Source organism: Spinacia oleracea, chromosome 3 (assembly GCF_020520425.1).
Source record: "Spinacia oleracea cultivar Varoflay chromosome 3, BTI_SOV_V1, whole genome shotgun sequence".
NCBI classification, from domain to species: Eukaryota; Viridiplantae; Streptophyta; class Magnoliopsida; order Caryophyllales; family Amaranthaceae; genus Spinacia; species Spinacia oleracea.
The window spans coordinates 78,572,388-78,591,981 of record NC_079489.1 but is presented as its reverse complement, the minus strand read 5'-3'; the positions used below and the strand labels follow the sequence as shown (position 1 = coordinate 78,591,981).

Here is a 19,594-nt window from a genome sequence, read left to right as displayed (position 1 = left end):
AATGTGGTCAAGTGTGGCGGTGATACCTCCGATTTAGGTGTAAGCTTCTGCAATGTTATTATAAAGTCTTTTATATTCTTATTTATTTATAGTTAGTAAATTGGGGGTGTTACAAAATGGTATCAAGAGCCTATCCGGTCTTGAATTAACACAGGGATCTTCATATCCCAGTGTCTGGTTTGAGTTTTAGGATTAAAATGACTAACTAAGAGTTAAGCTTAAAAGTTATAGGACAAGCCGTTTAATTTAATAAAGTATCTCTTTCTATGTGTTAGTTATGTGTTCCTTGTGATGTGACTATTTGACTAGCTTTAAGTTCGGGGACGAACTACCTTTTTTTTAAGGGGGATAGAATGTAATATCCAAAATATTTTTGTAGCAAAGTTGGTATAATGTTTTTTTTTAAAAGCTTTTGAAATTAAGTCACAAATTTTTTCTAACTTAAGTTCCGGGAAATACTTCTTTTAAAGAGGGTATATTTTATATTCTATATCTTTCTAATTTTAAGTTTCGGGACGAAACTTCTTTTAAGGAGGGTAGATTGTAATACCCTAAAAAAATTCTCAACTTTAAGTTTCGGGACGAAACTTCTTTTAAGGGGGTAGATTGTAATACCCCAATATTTTATGATTTCATACTATATATTTTATAGAGAAAATGAAGTTATAAGTATTACTAAACGATATTTCCTTTTTAGTTAGTCTCTTTTAATATTTTATTCAGAAAATTTAAAACACTATTTTATTATTAGTAGGACTCTTGTGGGGAGTTATAAATACCCATAAACCCTAATTGTTTTGTAAAAAAAAAACAAAGATGGGTATGTTACCTCAGCCGTATTTCTATTTCTCCCTCCAGAGCCTTGTGTTAGTTGACCAATGAGCATTAAACTCAAGAGTCCTACTGCCATTGTTCATGCGCACCTTTTTATCACATGAAATCCATTTTGATATTTAGTGTTAATCCCAAATTTGCAAACTCATGATTAGACCTCACATAATCAACCAAAACATGAGTTTTATCAACTAAAAACAATAGCCGCAATTAGCCTTTTACCCGATTCTTTGACCTGATCGGATATTTTGAGTATAAATAATCATTGGAAGGTAATCACGCACACGTAGTTTCTTTAAATTATTCGTAATTAAGTATTGATTATTATATATAATTATGTATAGGTCTTTGGAGTTGTTTGTTATATATAGTATAAATTTTATGTCTTATTATAAGTGAATAATGTGATAACGTGTATTAGATAAATGCTCAACTCATGAATAATATTGTTGATTTAGATTTCTTATTATATTAGTCACTGTTATTTTGTATATGTTTAGATATCTAAGGGTCTAGTTTATTTGTGGATTGATATTGGAAATTTGGATTAAGTCAATCTATATATTCTATAGTTTTAGATCGTTATAGAGTTTCTTGGCTTTATTAATTAGTAGTTACTAATCACGCTTAGTCCCTTTTGTATATTATTAGTTATAATCACACATACTTAGTCTATTCGAATTATCTGTATATGTTAATTGTAATCACACGCACCTAGTCTATCGTGTTATTCTACGAGTTATTCGTATTTATTCATTATTTTGTGTAATGCGTATGCTATTGGTTTATGTATTCTGCTTTGCTGTAATGTGTCTAAATTGCTCTAAATTCGCTAATATGCACGATTATATCTACTTTAGAATATTGGTTTTCTTATATGATGCAATTTATCTTACATTATTGATTACTTGCTTACGTTTCTCTTCAATTGGTATTTACCCTAATTCATTTGAGGTTTTACTACTGTAAGGGAAATATATGATTTGGCTAATAAGGATTAGCGTACTAATGTACTATCTTTGTGGGGTTGATCGAGAAATTGACATTGGGTAGAAGGTTGAGGTAAACAATATTATTGCTGTAAGCTTGGAAGCTTGGAGCATATGCATATTGTACTATTGGGAATTGATGTAGTTTATTTTGGGATGATAATTGATCATCTTCTAATACCTTTTTCCCTAAGATATTATATGAACCGCTTAAATAGCACATTGTGCTTTATTATTTGGTCGGAGCCATGAGCACGACCCTAGGCTTAATCTACTCCTTTGAGTTAAAAACACTCACCGGGGGGGTGTGCACACTTAAAGACTAAGACCTATTTGGTGGTTACATCCAATAGTTCAATACTATTGGGTGGTGGACTAGATTCACATTTTTCTGGTGGTTACATCCAATAGTTTAATATATACTAATGGGTGGTGGACGCGATCCACATCTCTCTGGTAGTTACATCCAATAGTTCAATATATACTATTGGGTGGTGGACTCGATCCACATTCCTCTAATGGTGAACTTATAAGAAATTAACAATAAACCCTTGTTACTTATGGTTATAGGTACTAGTTTTATAAGAATTGTTCATCAATTTGTACTTATGTGTTTGTTAAATTATTATTATTATTATTATTATTATTATTATTATTATTATTATTATTATTATTATATGTCTGGTTATTCAATAAGCGATGATTACTCAGCTTTTGCTGACGTGTGTGTTTATTTGTTATGTGTGTTTGCGGCCATGTCTTTTTCTTATGGTGGCCCTGCGACGATCCTTTTGGAATTTGTCCTCTATGGTGAGCAGTCAAGATTGACTGGAGCAGATTGATCGTGAAGGATGCAGTTACAAGTTAAAGGAGTTCCAGTATTATCGTTTATTCTTGTATGACAGTTTAGTGTTTTTCAGTTGTAAATAGACCACCTAGTAACCGAGTTGTAATAGTTTAAGTTTTGTAAGCCTTAGCACTTGACAATGTGGTCAAGTGTGGCGGTGATACCTCCGATTTAGGTGTAAGCTTCCGCAATTTCTATAAAGCCTTTTATATTTCTTATTTATTTAAAGATTAGTAAATCGGTGGTGTTACACTAATTTCCCACAGTTAGTCCGATTTTACTTAATATTGCTTGCCACACATCCGCGAGGGAAGAAGTAAGGAAAGATCCTAAACCCGTCTTTTCTGACCCCTCCCCCCCCCCCCCTCATAGTGGTGACTCCACTGGGGAGTTTATTGAAATACTCGCGCAAGTAGTAAGGGGACCTAGCCCAAGGGAAATATCTACCGCTACGCCGTGTTTTTTTCCTTATTAAGTTGGGACGATTTGACAGAACCGACCAGAACGAGACTGAATTCTGGCGTCCTTGGCATGTTTCATCTCCGAAGTTGGGACCAAGGAGACCTACTAGCCCCAGGTGGTGCACGCGCGTCGGATTTTTTTCACTCGGCACGTTCGAATCGTAGCATATCAACCGAAATCAAATCGCTTATCTCATAGGTCCATTCTCGATACGCGCCACTCCAGCGTTTATCAGATAGGCGTTTATAAATATCGTCATGAACCCGGCTATTTCAACAAAAAGCCTGTTAGGGAATTGGTGATAGATTTGGTACCTTTTTGACACCCAGCCTATTATTGACCATAGAGACATACATAAAACTAAATGTGCATGTTTTCAAAATTCCACAAAATCATGCTCATTGCTAGTTTCATGTAGAAATTATGTGCGACGTGGGAAACTGATTAACCAGACGCAAAGTTTAAAGTCAACAATATTATATAAATTAATAAAAGTGTTTAAAACGTTGAAAAAATAAATAGTTAGCTGGGAATAGATTCAAAACAAAGTTAATCAGCCCACAAACGGAACATGGCGCAACAAACTTTCCATGCCAGACCGGACAGCGCAAAAGAAATTCCATCCGCAAGAAACGGCGCAATATTTCTTTTACGCAAGGGAAATATTTCTGGTGCACAAATAAAAATAAAATGGGGCTGCAACTTGGATTAAAAATCAAGTCACGCAAGCAGCCGAGCGTGACCTAACTCTTGCGCCCAACACTGTGCGCGAAAATTCCTTTACGCGCAGTGTTGTGCGCAAGATGTTTATGACGCCCACTTTATTCCCAAGAAATAAACCTGCATGTTTAAGAAGTCAAAAAATAATAATTCGTACGACTAATTCAAACGACCAAAACGCTTTCGTTCCAAACAATACGTTGGTTTAGTTAAAAATGTCCATAAAAAAAAGTGCAAGCTCAAAGTTGCCCGAAATGCATTTTTATGCAATTACGTTAATCAAACGGTCATGAAGTTGATCCAGGCAGCATTCACAAATTACCCCAAAGGCTAATACGCATAAATTTCACTTTCGTGCCGGAACGCTGAATGTTTGAGTGCACATACTCTCAAGCAAAGGGCGTAATCCAGTCAAGTATAAGCTATGGATAAATTGGAATGACAAAAATAAAATCATACAAATTGACATCTAAAAACAAGCAATAAACAAAATCGTTTCGTAAGTCGTTGTTAATTTCTTAATAACACTAATGTGCGGCTAAATACCATCATGCTAACGAAATAAATTTAACGTTCACTAAAAGCAAAAATTTCTAAAATGAAAGAGGAAAAAGTATGTTTTTGAATATCAGTTAAAAAAGAGATTTACACTAAATTAATTGTTACAATCGCTTAATAATATTCGAGGCAAAGGACGTGTTGAGTCAAAAATCCTGGCCGAGTATGTCACCCTTCATGTGAGTCACCCCTTGAGTCCATCATGTCCATTAAATTCTATATCAACTTAGCCTGAATCCACTTAGAGTCATAAACGAAATTGTTTCCTAAGAGTTTAAACCAAGTTAAAGTCTACCAATTGAGTCACCATTCACCTAGAGTTACCTTCTAGAGAGTCTCCACACACTTAGAGTCTGTCCTCTAGAGTCCACTTGCACCTAGGATAGTTTCCTTAATCCTTATCCCGTAATTTAAGTCAAATCCGTAAAGCCAAAAGTCAAAACACTAAAACGGTCATAAAAGGAGCTGAGTTTTATAAAGAATTGTTAGGCCCATAACCTATCAACCTGAAGGTCTAACCTCAGTCCATCATCCAAAGTAAGTTTCAGCCCAAAACAGTTAGCAGATTGATAGTTATAGTTGTTGCAGCCCAATAGTTTCATAACAATCCGTTTTTGTGCTTCAAGTCAAGCCCATGTCTAACTTGTAAGTCCGAGTCGTCCGAAATAGCATGTCAACATATTCCAAATAATTGGCATGTTTTTGTAGATAGGATTCACTATCTAAAAGGATTATCAAGTCAGTCCATAACTCGAAATTAATAAATTAACACTCTTAATTTATAAGCGATTATCACATTCTGTTCAAATCACCTATATCTCAAAAGTATGCAAAAGTCAACGCTAGACCATGAGAGCACTATAACTCTCACTTGACTAATAGGCACATAATCTGCCCAAAATGCAAATTTGACACTTACTCAATTTGTTATTTCAATTGAATATTGAGACGATCATGATAATCAGATTTCTAATCGTCCAAATTTTAGAGCAACCTATTTCTTGAGTCTAATACTTAGTTAAGAAGGAAAAAAACTACCTTATGAACTGGCAACCCAAGCTTCTAAGTATTCGACTTGTCACTCAGATTGATCAAGCATTCCTTATCATCTGAACTTTCAAGTAGTGTTAATAAAATCTAGCCACCCAATTTGACTAATGCATCAGTCTTGACTCGTTAACATCCTTTAATCTGTCAACATTAATAAATAATTAGGTGATCATATCCAACTTTCAAAAAAAAAAATATTTTTACTTCCCTTCAAGTTTTCGAAACAATTAATTCTTCAGTAAGGGTCCTAACTAATTCGAGAATAAATCAAGGAGCTGTCGCTTGACAACACAAAATCTAATCGTTCAAAAAGTCTTTATCAAATATGCTCTCTTCAACTTCCAAGACAAATGGGGAAAAGGCCATTCCACCCAAAAATTGTTGAAACCTAAGGAACACGATACAAGATCTAATTGAGGACCGGGTCTTGACCCTCCCCATGTAAGATAAAAAGTTAAGAGCACTACACACAATTAAGATTAAACATCTACTTTTAGTGTTTCAAACTTAATTGACTTCTCAAAACATTAATTTGGTACAAAATAACATTTGGGACAACTATGCATGGAACATGTACCCTCTGTCGGATTGAACATTCCACACCAAAATGTTCAAAATCAGTAAAATTCTGACCCTCACTCTTAACTAGACATTCCACTACTAGGATGTTTAGAATAGAGGGCTCATAAACAAACCTCTCCCGGACTAGAAACACGAAGCTATAAACTAGACTGCAGGCTAACACTTAAAACCAAAAGATTATTAAAAGCTCGAAAATGTAGACTCAAATTTCAAAGAAGCTCATACCTAGAATCTAGCACTGGAAATTAGTTATATGTCATTCTCCTTTTCATTCCTTTCCTAAAAAAAACAAGAGGTTAAATTGTTGTAAAGCCTTCTTATCATATACATTTATTTAAGATCAATAAAATTCCTCTTTAAAATACATCCTTGATTTTCTTATCATGCACTTTACATAAAAGAGTTCGCAATTAATCACTCACATGTGCCATTATAGTCCATTAAATTCTAAAACAAAAAGATCCATCCCAGGAACAACGTACAACTGGGAGCTCACTTAATCCACCTTAACGATTTCTAAAAGATATAATACACCAACACAAGAGGCAACTTTCAACCTTTATAAATATTATTTCCTTTGACCATGAAACAATTAATCCACTTTATTGTTAACCATGTCGAACCTCGTCTAAAGGAGCCTTTTTATTCAACCCGCACTAATCCGAACCTGGGGATGGGTATGCACTATGACAATAATGTGGACAAGAAAAAGGAACTAATCAAGTAAAATAGGACTACACACCAAGTACCATTCCCCAGAAAGAAAGAATTTAAGAATTTTGTGAAGTAACAAGCCAAGTACAAAGTCCAAACTAAATATGAGGAATGAAAAACGATGAAGTCAAACACCAAGTCCAGTTGTCAAACTAACTAAGGGAATGATGGGAAATTTTGAGCCTTATCCATTTTTTCCACCCTAAGCTTAACCACGTTACAACCTCGGAAAAGCCCTCCCTGAGGTGAAATAAGAAACATATGTCTTTCTTAAATCGCATGACAAAAAGTAAAAAGAAATCCCCACTCGGGAATACCTGAAGACCGAGCACCAATCACTCGGCAGTAAGAAGTTAATCAAATTTGCAAATTAACTACAAAATGAAACGTGAAAATAAATCAAGTTCTGTGAAAATCGTACGTACCAACCGCCTAGCCTTAGAAATTACTGGCGTTTTCCATGCGAGCTCTAGAAAATTTAAGCGCTGGCAAGCTGTGCGCGAGATTTTTCCAACGCATATGCTTAAGTGTTCAGAATTTTTCCTGCACTTTTACAGAAAAAATTGAACACTTGGGGGGTACATCGGTGCACATGCACGATTCGATTATTTTTATGCAATTTCGTGCAAATCAAGGTGAATTTATAATGAAAGAATAACTCAAAATCAAAAACCAGAACTACGTAAGGCCTGATTCCAACCTGGATACATATGCAACCCCTAAAGGCGCGACCGCGTTAGTCAAAATTCATTTTGGACATCTATTCTGAACAAAACGAACTCAGTCCACTCCAGCTAAAAGTGACTAAAATATAGATACATGACATTCAACTTAAGTCATTTAATGCAAAATTGCTAAAAGTTTATTAATTAATTAGGCACACGATTATTTTCTCAACCAATTAATTTTCCAAGAAAATAAAAGCAACTTGCCTCTTTAGGCATAACTTCCAAAGGAAGCATTCACTTCTTGAAATAACTAGTTTCCTACCATTCGAAACCGTAAATAATTTCCTTAAATAAAAGACGTATCTGCTGCAATATAAAACGTATTCTCAAACATTGCTAAAAAACTAAGTAAGACAATCAAGCGTTCTTTATGGACAACAAAGGTAACACTTACTATCCTTACCATCCCTTTACATCTCTTCTTGCAAGAATGTCCTTCCCCTTCTTAAACTTTGAGCATCTGAATTTCATCTTGAATCCAAGCATTCAACAAGTTTTTCTCACTTTCTCTCTCTAGAAAATGAGAGTTTCTCTCTCTAAAAACCCTAACCTAAGCTAAAATATGCTAATACATGGCTTTCTCCTCTAGAAAATGTCATACAATTAGTATATATACCAAACAACATAGTAATCTCCGTCAAAATGAAGTGTTCGCAAAACATGTCATCTCGGGCGGGACGGGATTGTCGCGGGCGGGACGAAAAAGCTGGGCAAGAATTGAAAAAAGTTCCAGTAGCAAAATCCCGCCCGGGGTGAAATTCGTCGCGGGCGGGATGCCTTGTCGCGGGTGGGATGGGTCCCGGTCGCGGGCGGGATGAGCTTTCTCGCGGAGAATCGAACATAGCCTGCTTCAAATGGCCATAGCTCTTCGTTACTCGTCCAAATAAGGCGTGTGACCACTCGTTGGAAAGCTCTTGGAATAAGCTTTCATCATCAACTGGAATAACAAGAAAATATTAAGTATAAAAGAAGTTATGCTCGTTTTAGTGTGGATGTTGTGCACAAGTCTTGCAAAACTCTTCCAAATGGTTTTATTTCGCTCCTTTGCGCCCTTCCATTCTTTGTGCGTGGCATGTAGACGTGCAAGATCCAAACCTACAACATTAAACACAAGGGAGCAGTACCAAATCCTAGAAAAGTGACAAAATTAACTAAAATTTATAAAAGACCTACAACTATAACAATTATCTAAAACTAAGCAAAATACGCTAGGAAATGCACAATGAGGATGGAAAAAAGATAAAAATGGGAGGAAAAAGACATTTAATAGTTGACAAAACTACCACTTATCAACTAACGAGGCTTAAATGTGCATAACTTCACCAAAATGGGTGAGAATGAGTCTTTGAAACATAAAACTAAGTTTATTAAACATGGAAAAACTTTAAAATAATCATTTAAGTTCATTAGTTGAAAGTGGGGACCGAAATAAGTCATTCTAGTCAAAATGTGACTGATAATGATCAAACGAGTCTTATATGTACATAACTTGACCTAAGTAGTGAGAATGAGTTTTTTAAACATTGAAATAAGTATGTTAAATATGTAAAGGGTTTAAAATACTCATTTAGGTTCATTAATTGAAAGTTGGGACCGAAGTAAGCCATTTAAGTCAAAATGTGACTGAGAATGATCAAATGGGTCTTATATGTACATAAATTGACCAAAGTAGGTGAGTGAGTCAATGGAATATTAAAATAAGTATATTAAACATGTAAAGGGTTTAAAATAATCATTTACGTTTATTGATTGAAAGGCGAGACTATAATGTGACCTATGATTATCAAATGATTCTTACTTGTGCATAAATTGACCAAAGTGGGTGATAATGATTCTTTAAAACATAAAGCTAAGTATATTAAACATGTAAAGGGTTTAAAATACTCATTTAGTTTATTAGTTGAAAGTGGGGACCGAAATAAACATTTTTTTTATTATTATACGGTTCATTATTTAATTGTTATGAACAAATTAAGTCTTAATTTATTGTACGATTCAATATTTATAATATAACCAAAATATATTTTTATTTTTTGATGGTCCATCTTTTTAAGGTATTCTATAATCCGAGGGAGCAGCCTTTCACCTTTGAGGAGATAAATGAAGTTCGAGAAAAGTTGGCAAACTTCATTACCAATGATTGTGTTTGATATTTTCTTGTACTGAATCTTAGATTATGGATGCTAGTTTTTCATATGATTGTAATGTAATCGACTTTTAGGTTTACAATTATATACTATTTAAATTAATTATCTATATAATTGGATACTTTTTATGTGATGTATGGAGGTTAATCAGTGGCGTGGTCAAATTGTAATATGTAGCAGAGAAATCGGTTATATAACAAATCTAGATCAAGTGCGGCTAATTTATAGGCCAAGTGCGGCTCATTTATAGACCAAATGCGACTCATTTATAAGCCAAGTGCAGCTCATTTATATATCAAGTGTGGCACATTTTTATGCTTGTGCTGCCCATTTCAATGTCAAGTGCGGGCTCATTTTCAAAATTGGCAGCACCAAATATGTCAAGTACAAGCTCATTTTCAAAATTGGCAACACTAAGTTTGTAAGTGCAGACTCATATTCTAAAATTGGCACCACCAAATTAGTCAAGTGCGGACTCATTTTCCAAATTGGCAGCACTTGAAACATCAAGTGCTGCCAATATTTTGGCAACAATTGAGAAACATCAAGTGCGGGCACGCCATGTGATGCACATGTAAAAGCCCGCACTAAACCCCTTAAAATGAGCCCGCACTTGAGCTTTTTTCCTCTAGTGGGCTTCGCCTCGCCTCAAATTCATCTCTAACTAAATAAAGTAAATTATGTAGTTAGGTGTTAAGTGGTCGTGTAATGAAGTTAATGGGGCCGACTGTGCGAGTATTAACTGGGCATTACCATCGAAGTGAAGGGCGAATGACATAATTAAGTTTATGCTTGACACAAGTGTGAATGAGAAAGAAAATAAATTTATTTATTGTACCCTTATTTGTTTTAATTGTTTTAATAAATAAGATACCAAAAAGGCAATAATAAATTTATCCATCATTATTCTAGTTTGGAGAATAGTTATAAGCTCTATTTTGATGATAATTATCCATCAAATTTCATATAAATTTATATTTGGATTATAAATTATATATCACACGGGTATTATACTAGTTAAAGTCCCTAAATTAATGATCAGATAAATCAAAAGTAGTTTAATGATAGGTTTGGCAAAACACGTGTGGACTGATGCGATTGTTGGGATCTTGTGCAGCCTCTATAAAGGCATTTTGCTAATAATCTTGTTATTGTCTCCTCTAGTTATTCTTTCTCTCAAGGTTACTCAGTCGCTACTTTCATACACAAATACAGACTTAAGCTAAAGGTTGGTAACTCATATTTATATTTTTCATCATTCAGTACTTACATTTTTTTTCACCCTTTAACACCTCAAATTAATTTTTCGACAAGTTAAACCAAGAATAACTCATCGTCAACCACAACAACAATAAAAAAAAGTAAAAATAAAATAATTAAATGCAATTAATTCCAAACAAAAACATTAAATAAATAAATATTAACCCAAAACACATCAAATATGAGTCATACGGCTGTTATAAAATACTTTTAAGTCTTTAACCTTTAAAAATCTGCTTGCTTGCTTTATTTTTCCATCAAACACCCAAAAGTTCTTAGATGATTCACTTGATAATTAATGTTAAAGGGGATTTTTGGGTTCAATTAGACAACTAAAGTGAAACAACTCATTTTTAAAGATTTCTCCAACAAAAAATCATCAAATCATGTAAGGGTGCATTCTATTCACCTGATTTTTACTTATTTTTTCTGAACTTATTTTTTCTGAACTTAACTGAACTTATCTGAACTTATCAAAACTTATTTTAGTTATAAGTTGTACTTGATCAACGCTTATTTTTTCTGAACTTATCTTATCTGAACTTATCTGAACTTAACTGAACTATCTGAACTTATTTTTTATGAAATAAGTGGAAATAAGGTGAACAGAACAAGACCTAAATTGAACCATTATGTTAACACAACAAATGTTTGGAGCTTTGCTCCTCTTTTCACCCAAAAAAAAAACACAGCAAATGATTTGAGATCATAACCAACACGAACTCAGGATATCATCAAAATCTAAACTCCATCATCCCAACAAATAAATCCATATAAGATCCAAATCTCCGATTAAAACTAATTTACGAACGGAGGGATGATTTCACCACAAAATTTCACAATAACAACTTTTAAAAATCAATCAAATCAGCCATAAAGCATCATCATCAATTCATCATCGTCGTCGTCAACAACAACAACGAAATACACACATAATTTGAGAGAAGTTGGAAATGGAGATTGAATTTGATGAAATTGACATTGAAAACGAAGAGAAAACGACCCAAATTTTCAATATAAAATCCCCAAAATCAACCGGCCCAAAAGGAACTTTATCATTTTCTTGGGTGTAACTGATAATACTCTGTATAGGAATTGGGTCATTTGAGTTTGGGAGGAAATAGATGATCAGATGAATAGAGGAAACCTGGAAGAAAAATAAATTTAAGAGCAGGAAATTAATTGTAAATACTTAATTATCATTGGTTGATAGCTTACACCGCTTTACGCACAAACAAACCGATTGTTGCCACGTGTATTAACCAAAGGGACTAACCTTTAAACCAAGGGGACTAACCTTTTATTTACTTTGATTACTTTTGGTCGGAAAGTGAATAGTATGTTCGAAACGGTGTGAAAAAAAAAGCATAGGTCCCAAACGTTAAAAAAATAAAAGGTTAATCATTTCCATTAAATTTACAAATATCAGAATGAATAAGTTCCAATATTTCAGTATTTCTATTAACTTTAGGAAATGGTTTCCTCTTCATTTTCGCTTGAACACATACTTCACATTTATCCTCATGATCATTTCCATAAGAAATCATGTCGTTTTTAGACATAAACTTCATGGTTCAATAATTAATATGTGCTAAACGATTATGTTTTACCTATATCTACTAAATCAAAACAAAAGACCAGGCTTTTGATATGTTTAAGTGTTATAAGGTCATGGTAGAAACACAAAAGAATAAGAAAATTAAAATTTTGCGAAGTGATAGAGGTGGGGAATATTTTCCTACTGAATTTTCTGACTTTTGTGAATCTAATGGCATTATACATCAGGTTAATGCACCCTATAGACCCCAACAAAATGGAGTGGCGGAAAGAAAGAATGGTGTTTTAGGTGATATGCTAAATCCCATGCTTGTTAATGTAAATTTTCCGCTTAATTTGTGGGGATCGGAGAAGCTTTATTAACCGCATGTCATGTACATAATAGAGTACCTTCTAAGAAACACAAAGTGTCTCCATATGAATTATGGAAGGGTAGAAAACCTAACATTAGTTATTTTAGGGTTTGGGGCTGTATAGCATATTACAAAGTCCCAGAACCTAAGAAAACTAAGTTGGGACCAAGAGCTTTAAAAAGTGTTTTTGTTGGTTATGCTGAAAATTCAAAAGCTTACAGATTTTTGGATTTGGATTCTAATGTGATAGTGGAATCAAGGGATGCTGAATTCTTTGAGAATATATAACTTTCGTAGGGATTCCATAAACATTGAAACTTCAGCATTACTACAGATTTCTCCAAGTTCAATTCCGAGCTCTAGTGAAATTAGAGCTATGCCTGATTCTTCTAGTGATGAACCTAGAAGAAGCGTAACGGCAAGAAAGGAGAAAAATCTGGGTCATGATTTTATTAATTCTCAAACTACCCTTTTTCTCGTGGAAGGAGATAGATCTGAGGTTACTAATAAAATACCCATTCTACTTAACGATGAAGTTAATGTAGAGGATGATCCAAAAACGTTTCAATGAGCAATGTCTTCTAGAAATTATGCTTTTTGGAAGGAGGCAATAGATGATGAAATGGATTCATTGATATAAAATAATACTTGGTATCTTACTGATTTGCCTCCGGGATCAAAAGCTATCGGATGTAAATGGGTGTTCAAGATTAAGAAAACACAGACAAAGTCATAACTTCTTTTAAAGCTAGATTGGTTGCACAAGGTTTTTTTCAGAAGGAAGGGGTGGATTGCTTTGATACTTATGCACATGTTGCTAGAATTACATCCATTAGAGTCCTTATTGCTTTAGCCTCTATTTTTGGATTGCATGTGCATCAAATGGATGTAAAGGCAGCTTTTCTAAATGGTGATCTAGAAGAGGAAGTGTATATGAAACAACCTGATGGTTTTGTTCTTCTTGGTAATGAAAGCAAAGTTTGCAAATTACTTAAGTCCTTCTATGGGTTAAAACATGCTCCAAAACAATGGCATGAAAAGTTTGATCATGCAATTTTGTCACATGGTTTTACTCATAATTAGGCGGATAGATGTATTTATTCAAAATTTACAAAAGATTATGGAATCATCGTATTTTGGTATGTTTATGTTAATCTTTGGTACAAATATGAAAGGCATTGATGAAACTAAGAAGTATATACCTTCATGTTTTCAAATGAAAGATTTGGGTGAATTTGATACTATATTAGGAATCAAAGCTATAAAACATAGTGGGGGTTATGTATTGAGTCAGTCTTACTACATTGATAAAATGCTTGATAAATTTAAGCATTTGAATATCAAAGAGGCTAATTCCCCTTGATGAGTGACATTTATGTCGCTCATAGGATAGTGATTTAGGCATAATTTGAGTCGTTTTATTCTATTTTTAGTATTTTTAATCTTTATTTTCCTTAAATTCTTATTCCGATTAATTATAGATTAGTTTAGCGTTTTTAGCTTTTTTTGTTAGTTTTTAGATCTTAATTCCGAAATTAATTAATTTTATTTGTTTTACAATTTTATAGTTTAATTATTTTAGTTTTCGTTATTAACTTTCTATTTTTATTTCTATTTCTATTATTATTATTATTATTATTATTATTATTATTATTATTATTATTATTATTATTATTATTATTATTTATTTATTTATTTATTTATTTATTTATTTTATTTTTCTATTTCTTGTTTCTCTCCTATTTTCCTTTTTTTTATTTCGTGTAGATGTTGTTCGGGAATCGGAATACAAACTTAAAGGCCAGTCAAGAAAAGTCAACGGCTCAAAGAACAACAAGCTACAACAAGCCAATACTCCTATCCTACACCACCCCATTCCCTATCCTACACCACACACAATTGCCACCCTTTCTTCCATAAACACCAAGCCAGCCACCTTTCACCACAACCTCAGCCCACCGCAACTCCAACACCTCCTCCTCACCACCTTCGCACAACCAACCTACAACACCAACTTCACCGCCCAACTCCAACTCCATCTCCACCTTACCTCACACACACTAGTGGAAAAACAGTCATTTGCGTCGGTCATTTAAGCTCATTTGCGTCGCACATTGGTGCGACGTAACTGGCTGCGACGCAAATGAAAAAAGTCATTTGCGTCGCACATTTGGGCGACGCAAATAAGAGTCATTTGTGTCGCACTTTAGCTAATCTGCGACGCAAATGACGTTTTTTTTAACATATTGAAAAGTCATTTGCGTCGCTGTTTAGCTAAACTGCGACACAAATGACTTTTTAATATGTTAAAAAAAACGTCATTTGCGTCGCAGATTAGCTAAAGTGCGACACAAATGACTTTTCATCATGTTAAAAAAAAGTCATTTGCGTCGCAATTTTAGCTAATCTGCGACGCAAATGACTTTTGGATATTCTAAAAAAAATGAGCAGCTGATTTTATTTAATCCATAGATTAAATAAAATAAGCAGCTTTCGGTACTAGTATATTCAGAGCATAAAAATAAAAGTAAACTAGGTGAAAATTTCGACAATATTTCCTTTGTAATTTGATCCTCCCCAATACCGGGAATGTTATAATACATTAATATATACCTGTCAAAAAGTTTACAACCTAATAAAAGGCAAATTCACCATAGATCAACCAACAAGTTGATAACCTAACTACACTTTAAACATAAGTGTAAATATTATAATAAACTAGCTAAATATCGACATTGCTCATAAAGTAATCAGCCCAAATATCTTTAAAGAGCAATTGTTAACAAACTCGGTAACAATTACTAATTTGGAACAACAATCTTGCTCTTGATAAGAAACTGAGAATTGTCACCTTTGATCTTCAAACTATAGCAGAAAACGCCACAGCAGACGAACTCTCTTTTGTCAAAATGGTTTATGCAACCTGCTTTACCATATCAGAATAACCTAATGTTAGAAACACGTCTACAATTCCACACTAACACTCGAGCATCTATACTTCTTCAATATCAGATGAGACAAAATTGGAACAAGTGATAAGGAATGCAGGTACTGGTTAGAATTTGCTTAAGCATTATAGAACCGACTTGACTATTTTACTTCTACCACCTGATCAACAATATAGAAAACCTCTCCGCACTAATAGACCTGACATGTAAATAGTAGGACATGATAAAACTAGCATAATCAGAGTACCGAACATGCCGAAACTTGGATGGATACAAGTCGAATATTTGATTAAACAAAGTTGATCAAGCAACTTAACAAAGTTGATCAGCAGCAGAAATGAAGTGTCTGTCGAAGATTAATAAATTCAAATTCAAATTCAAAAGTAGTAACTTACCACACAGACAAACTTCAATACGAGATTTTTGGTAATGTCATTGCATCATAAGCCATTATCTTGGGCAAACCAAAGAGTGTTTCTAATAATATCCACCACATCCATTTCTATCCTAGGAGGCTAGGACAATGGCCTTAAACACCATCACAGTAAGACAAAAGCATTGTTATAAGGCTATACACTGTATATATTTAACCTACCAGTTTATCATAAACTTATCATGAACCTAGACCAAAAGATTTGGGTATAACGAACCTTGTTCTCTTTGCCACAGAAACAAAAAATCTTAAGACTACAAGTGGGATCCGTACAGGGGATTTAAAGTTATAATCCTTATAGGAACACTCATATAACCAAGAGACCAATATAAAGTGAAGCATCAAATTAAAACCCAATAATACCGAACTATCAACCTAATGTCTCTAAAATGAGATAAGTAAACATAATCTCACCATTTGAGAAAAGGGTTCCCAAAACAGAAGTTGTCACCAGTAAACAAAGCTTGTACAACTCCATCCGCTCCGGGTCCAGGAGGAAGAAACTTCACAAGGAAATTTCTCTCCTTTTTTGTTAAAACAGATTGCCAAACCTGAAATTTCAATGATATACTAAGCACTCATAGCACAACTTCAAACCACCAAGACAAAGTTTCATATTCTTATGTTTGGGCAACTTTTGGAAAAGACAATATATATCCTCTAAAACTCACAACCTGACAACCATATATTCTTTAATCCATACTATCATAGTCACATCATTCTCATACTTAAAAAAAATTGGACGAAGTCAACTCCATTTGAGAACACCACCCCTGCAATAGACAAGTAATGGTGCGTTGCATTATGCAAAAAGAAACGCAAGGGATTTAAAAACGTACCTTTCCTCTAACTCTCGTGCATTCTGCAAATCCTTGGAGGATATGATGAAATTTGACTTGAAACATAACTATCAATCTTAACTATGCCCTGACCTTCAGTTATAAAAAACATTTGCTTTGAACTTGGATCAACAAGCCAACCTTCAAACGATCACCTAAAACAACAAAAATCTTGCCAGAACCCGATCAAGTCTTGGGTATCATTCCAGTCCAAGGCACGGGAAAGACAAACAGGGAGGACTTCTCCTGGACGCTTCAAAATTTCAATTACCAAATCAATTTGAGAGTTGAGATCATGCTTGGATAAGCAACTTCCCATGACACACGTAGCACGCAGCGTCAGCGTCAGCGTATTCAAAGACAAATGAGGGAACCATTCAAGAGTCCCAAGAGCAAAATCAAAGGCGACAATTCTCACAAGTTTAGCGGATTGAAGAGCAATTGTTACCGAGTTTGTTTCCCTTTCTCAAGTTTTAACTTTTCAGTTCTCCTACAATAAAAATTTAGAAATTCATTAATTATCTGAACAGCTTGTTTTCAGTCTCAAGAAATGATTCAAACCTACCCAGATCAACAAAAAAACTAACATTAGGTTCATATTTCTCACTAACTGCGCCACCTTTTTGTTTCTGGAATTGGATGTACCGCAATGTGCTTGCAAAGAAAGCTTCAGCAGCAGAATCTGTTGCCGCATTATCACTTTGCATCTCTGTAGTAATTAATTCCATTAGATCCTGGATTGTATTGACGGTGATTTGGTTGTTTCCCTTCTCAAAAAAATAGAGATACCTAAATATGATGGCAAACTCCAAACTTAAATATGCTGTGAATTATCATGGAAATTCAAACATCCAACACGGTCAGAAAACAAACTTTTCTAGCAAGTAGAGAGCTTACTTATTGATGATTTCAATGAACAGCATAACTAAACCACCACTACCCCGAGTAGCATTAGCCATCTGTTGAGCGGCATTTGCGATTTTTAGAGCCCGCTTTAAGCAAAGTAGAACCCTGCATAAAGGAAAACCAATTAAATACACGATAAGGAATTCCAAACCTACCCAGATCAACAAAAAACTAACAACTTTTAAAAAAAAAAATCAAAATCCTCAATTAAAAAGTTCAAAATACTCGAATTCACAAACTAACCAACACGATCAAACCCTATATTTATAATAAAACAACTTCAATCCTGCTGTGAGAAACCGGTTACAGTAATTGGCTAAGCTGAAACTGTCATTCGACAGACCGATAGTAATGCGTTGAATAGAAAAAACATTTCCTTATTTTACTAATTGAATAGAGGCCTCACCTTGGGAGAAAACCATTGGCACTGACCCTCATTCAGTGGAGTATCCGAACTACTATAACTGCAGTTGAAGAATACACATTGGCTGTATCCTCCTACATTCACTAAATCATATTAGAACAACACAACAAGCATCAAACTGATGTTTAAATTTGTGTGAGCACAATGTAAGCAACAGAAATATCAAAACAACTAAAAATATGAAAGAAAATAGTTTAACTTCCAAAGAACTATAGATTTTAAAAATTGAATACTCACCAAGACCAGGACTATCTCTGAGCTCATACTTGATATGAGGCTGCCTCCCAACAAACCCATCACCCTCTACAATATCAGGCACCATCTGAAATCAAAATCCTCATTCAAAAGTTCAAACAATTGCTAAAAATGTTCGAATTTACAAACTAACTAACACAATTCATCAAAACAATATAAAAAGTAAAAATTAATTGAAGTTGGATTCATGGTAAAGATGGGGGAAATACCTAAGAAATAAGGTAATCAATGACGGCGGCGACGTTAACCGAAGATCCAGCTCCAACGGTTTGGCGTTTCACCCAACCTTAAAAAACCCTAGAAATAGGCTGATAAACAAGAACCCTTGAAATCTTCTATACACCGTAGGCTGATAAACAAGAACCCTAATTCACATAAATTGCACTGTACCTAAATCGCCGACGACGCCGACGAACTAATTCGCAGAATTGGATCGGAGACTCGCTAGCAATCGAGCTGCACTGCTTTGAAATGTCTCCTTCTTCGCGGCGGAATCTAGGATTTTTCCTCTTCGAGCCGTGTTTTCGCAAATCTTGATTTTTCCGGGTAAATTAATGGCAAAATACGTATAGTGGTTAGAGGAGATTTCAAATGAATGAAAGATTGAGAGGTATTGACATCTCATGAATGGAGTTCTGGAAAGAAGAAGAGAGAGAAAAAGAGGGGAGGAGGAAAATGCAGAGACTCGGTGATATCAAAAATTCGAAAGCTTAGGGTGTAATTAGGTGTGTTCGCGTGTATGCTAAGTTGGTGCGTCATTCATTGTTATTCTGCGACGCAAATTAGAGATCAGTTGCGTCATTCATTAGTTATTCTGCGACGCAGATGACTTTAAAAATCCGTATAATTATATTTGCGTCACTTAATAATAAATGTCCGACGCAAAGGTTGTTTTTTTACCAAAACTAGTCCTTTTACGTCACTGATTAAAATGTGCGACGCATTAGTAGTGAGGAAAATGAGCCTTTTTGTACTAGTGACAACCACG

General features: G+C 34.4%; 1 protein-coding gene across 3 annotated transcripts; it reads right to left on the bottom strand.

Annotated features, from left to right (window-relative positions):
* Positions 1–17,419: 17,419 nt before the first annotated feature.
* Positions 17,420–18,072, bottom strand: LOC130469136 (vacuolar protein sorting-associated protein 35B-like). 3 transcript variants are annotated; one of them, XM_056838103.1, is made up of 3 exons: positions 17,919–18,070; positions 17,609–17,810; positions 17,420–17,511 (listed from the first exon to the last, which is right to left on the bottom strand). In XM_056838103.1, the coding sequence occupies exons 1-3, from the start codon at positions 17,978–17,980 to the stop codon at positions 17,503–17,505; spliced, it is 273 nt and encodes a 90-aa protein (XP_056694081.1). In that variant the 5' UTR covers positions 17,981–18,070; the 3' UTR covers positions 17,420–17,502. The 3 variants fall into 3 exon arrangements, with proteins under 3 accessions (XP_056694081.1, XP_056694080.1, XP_056694079.1); XM_056838102.1 differs by having other exon boundaries at positions 17,422–17,511; positions 17,587–17,810; positions 17,919–18,072; XM_056838101.1 differs by lacking the exon at positions 17,420–17,511 and having other exon boundaries at positions 17,518–17,810; positions 17,919–18,072.
* Between the last annotated feature and the right edge of the window lie 1,522 nt (positions 18,073–19,594).

Excerpts from the sequence above, each read along its gene's own strand:
- LOC130469136 (XM_056838101.1), bottom strand. The coding sequence starts at position 17,980 with ATGGCTAATGCTACTCGGGGTAGTGGTGGTTTAGTTATGCTGTTCATT. Across the intron at positions 17,811-17,918 it reads TTCATTGAAATCATCAATAA|GTATCTCTATTTTTTTGAGA; the intron begins GTAAGCTCTCTA and ends CATCATATTTAG.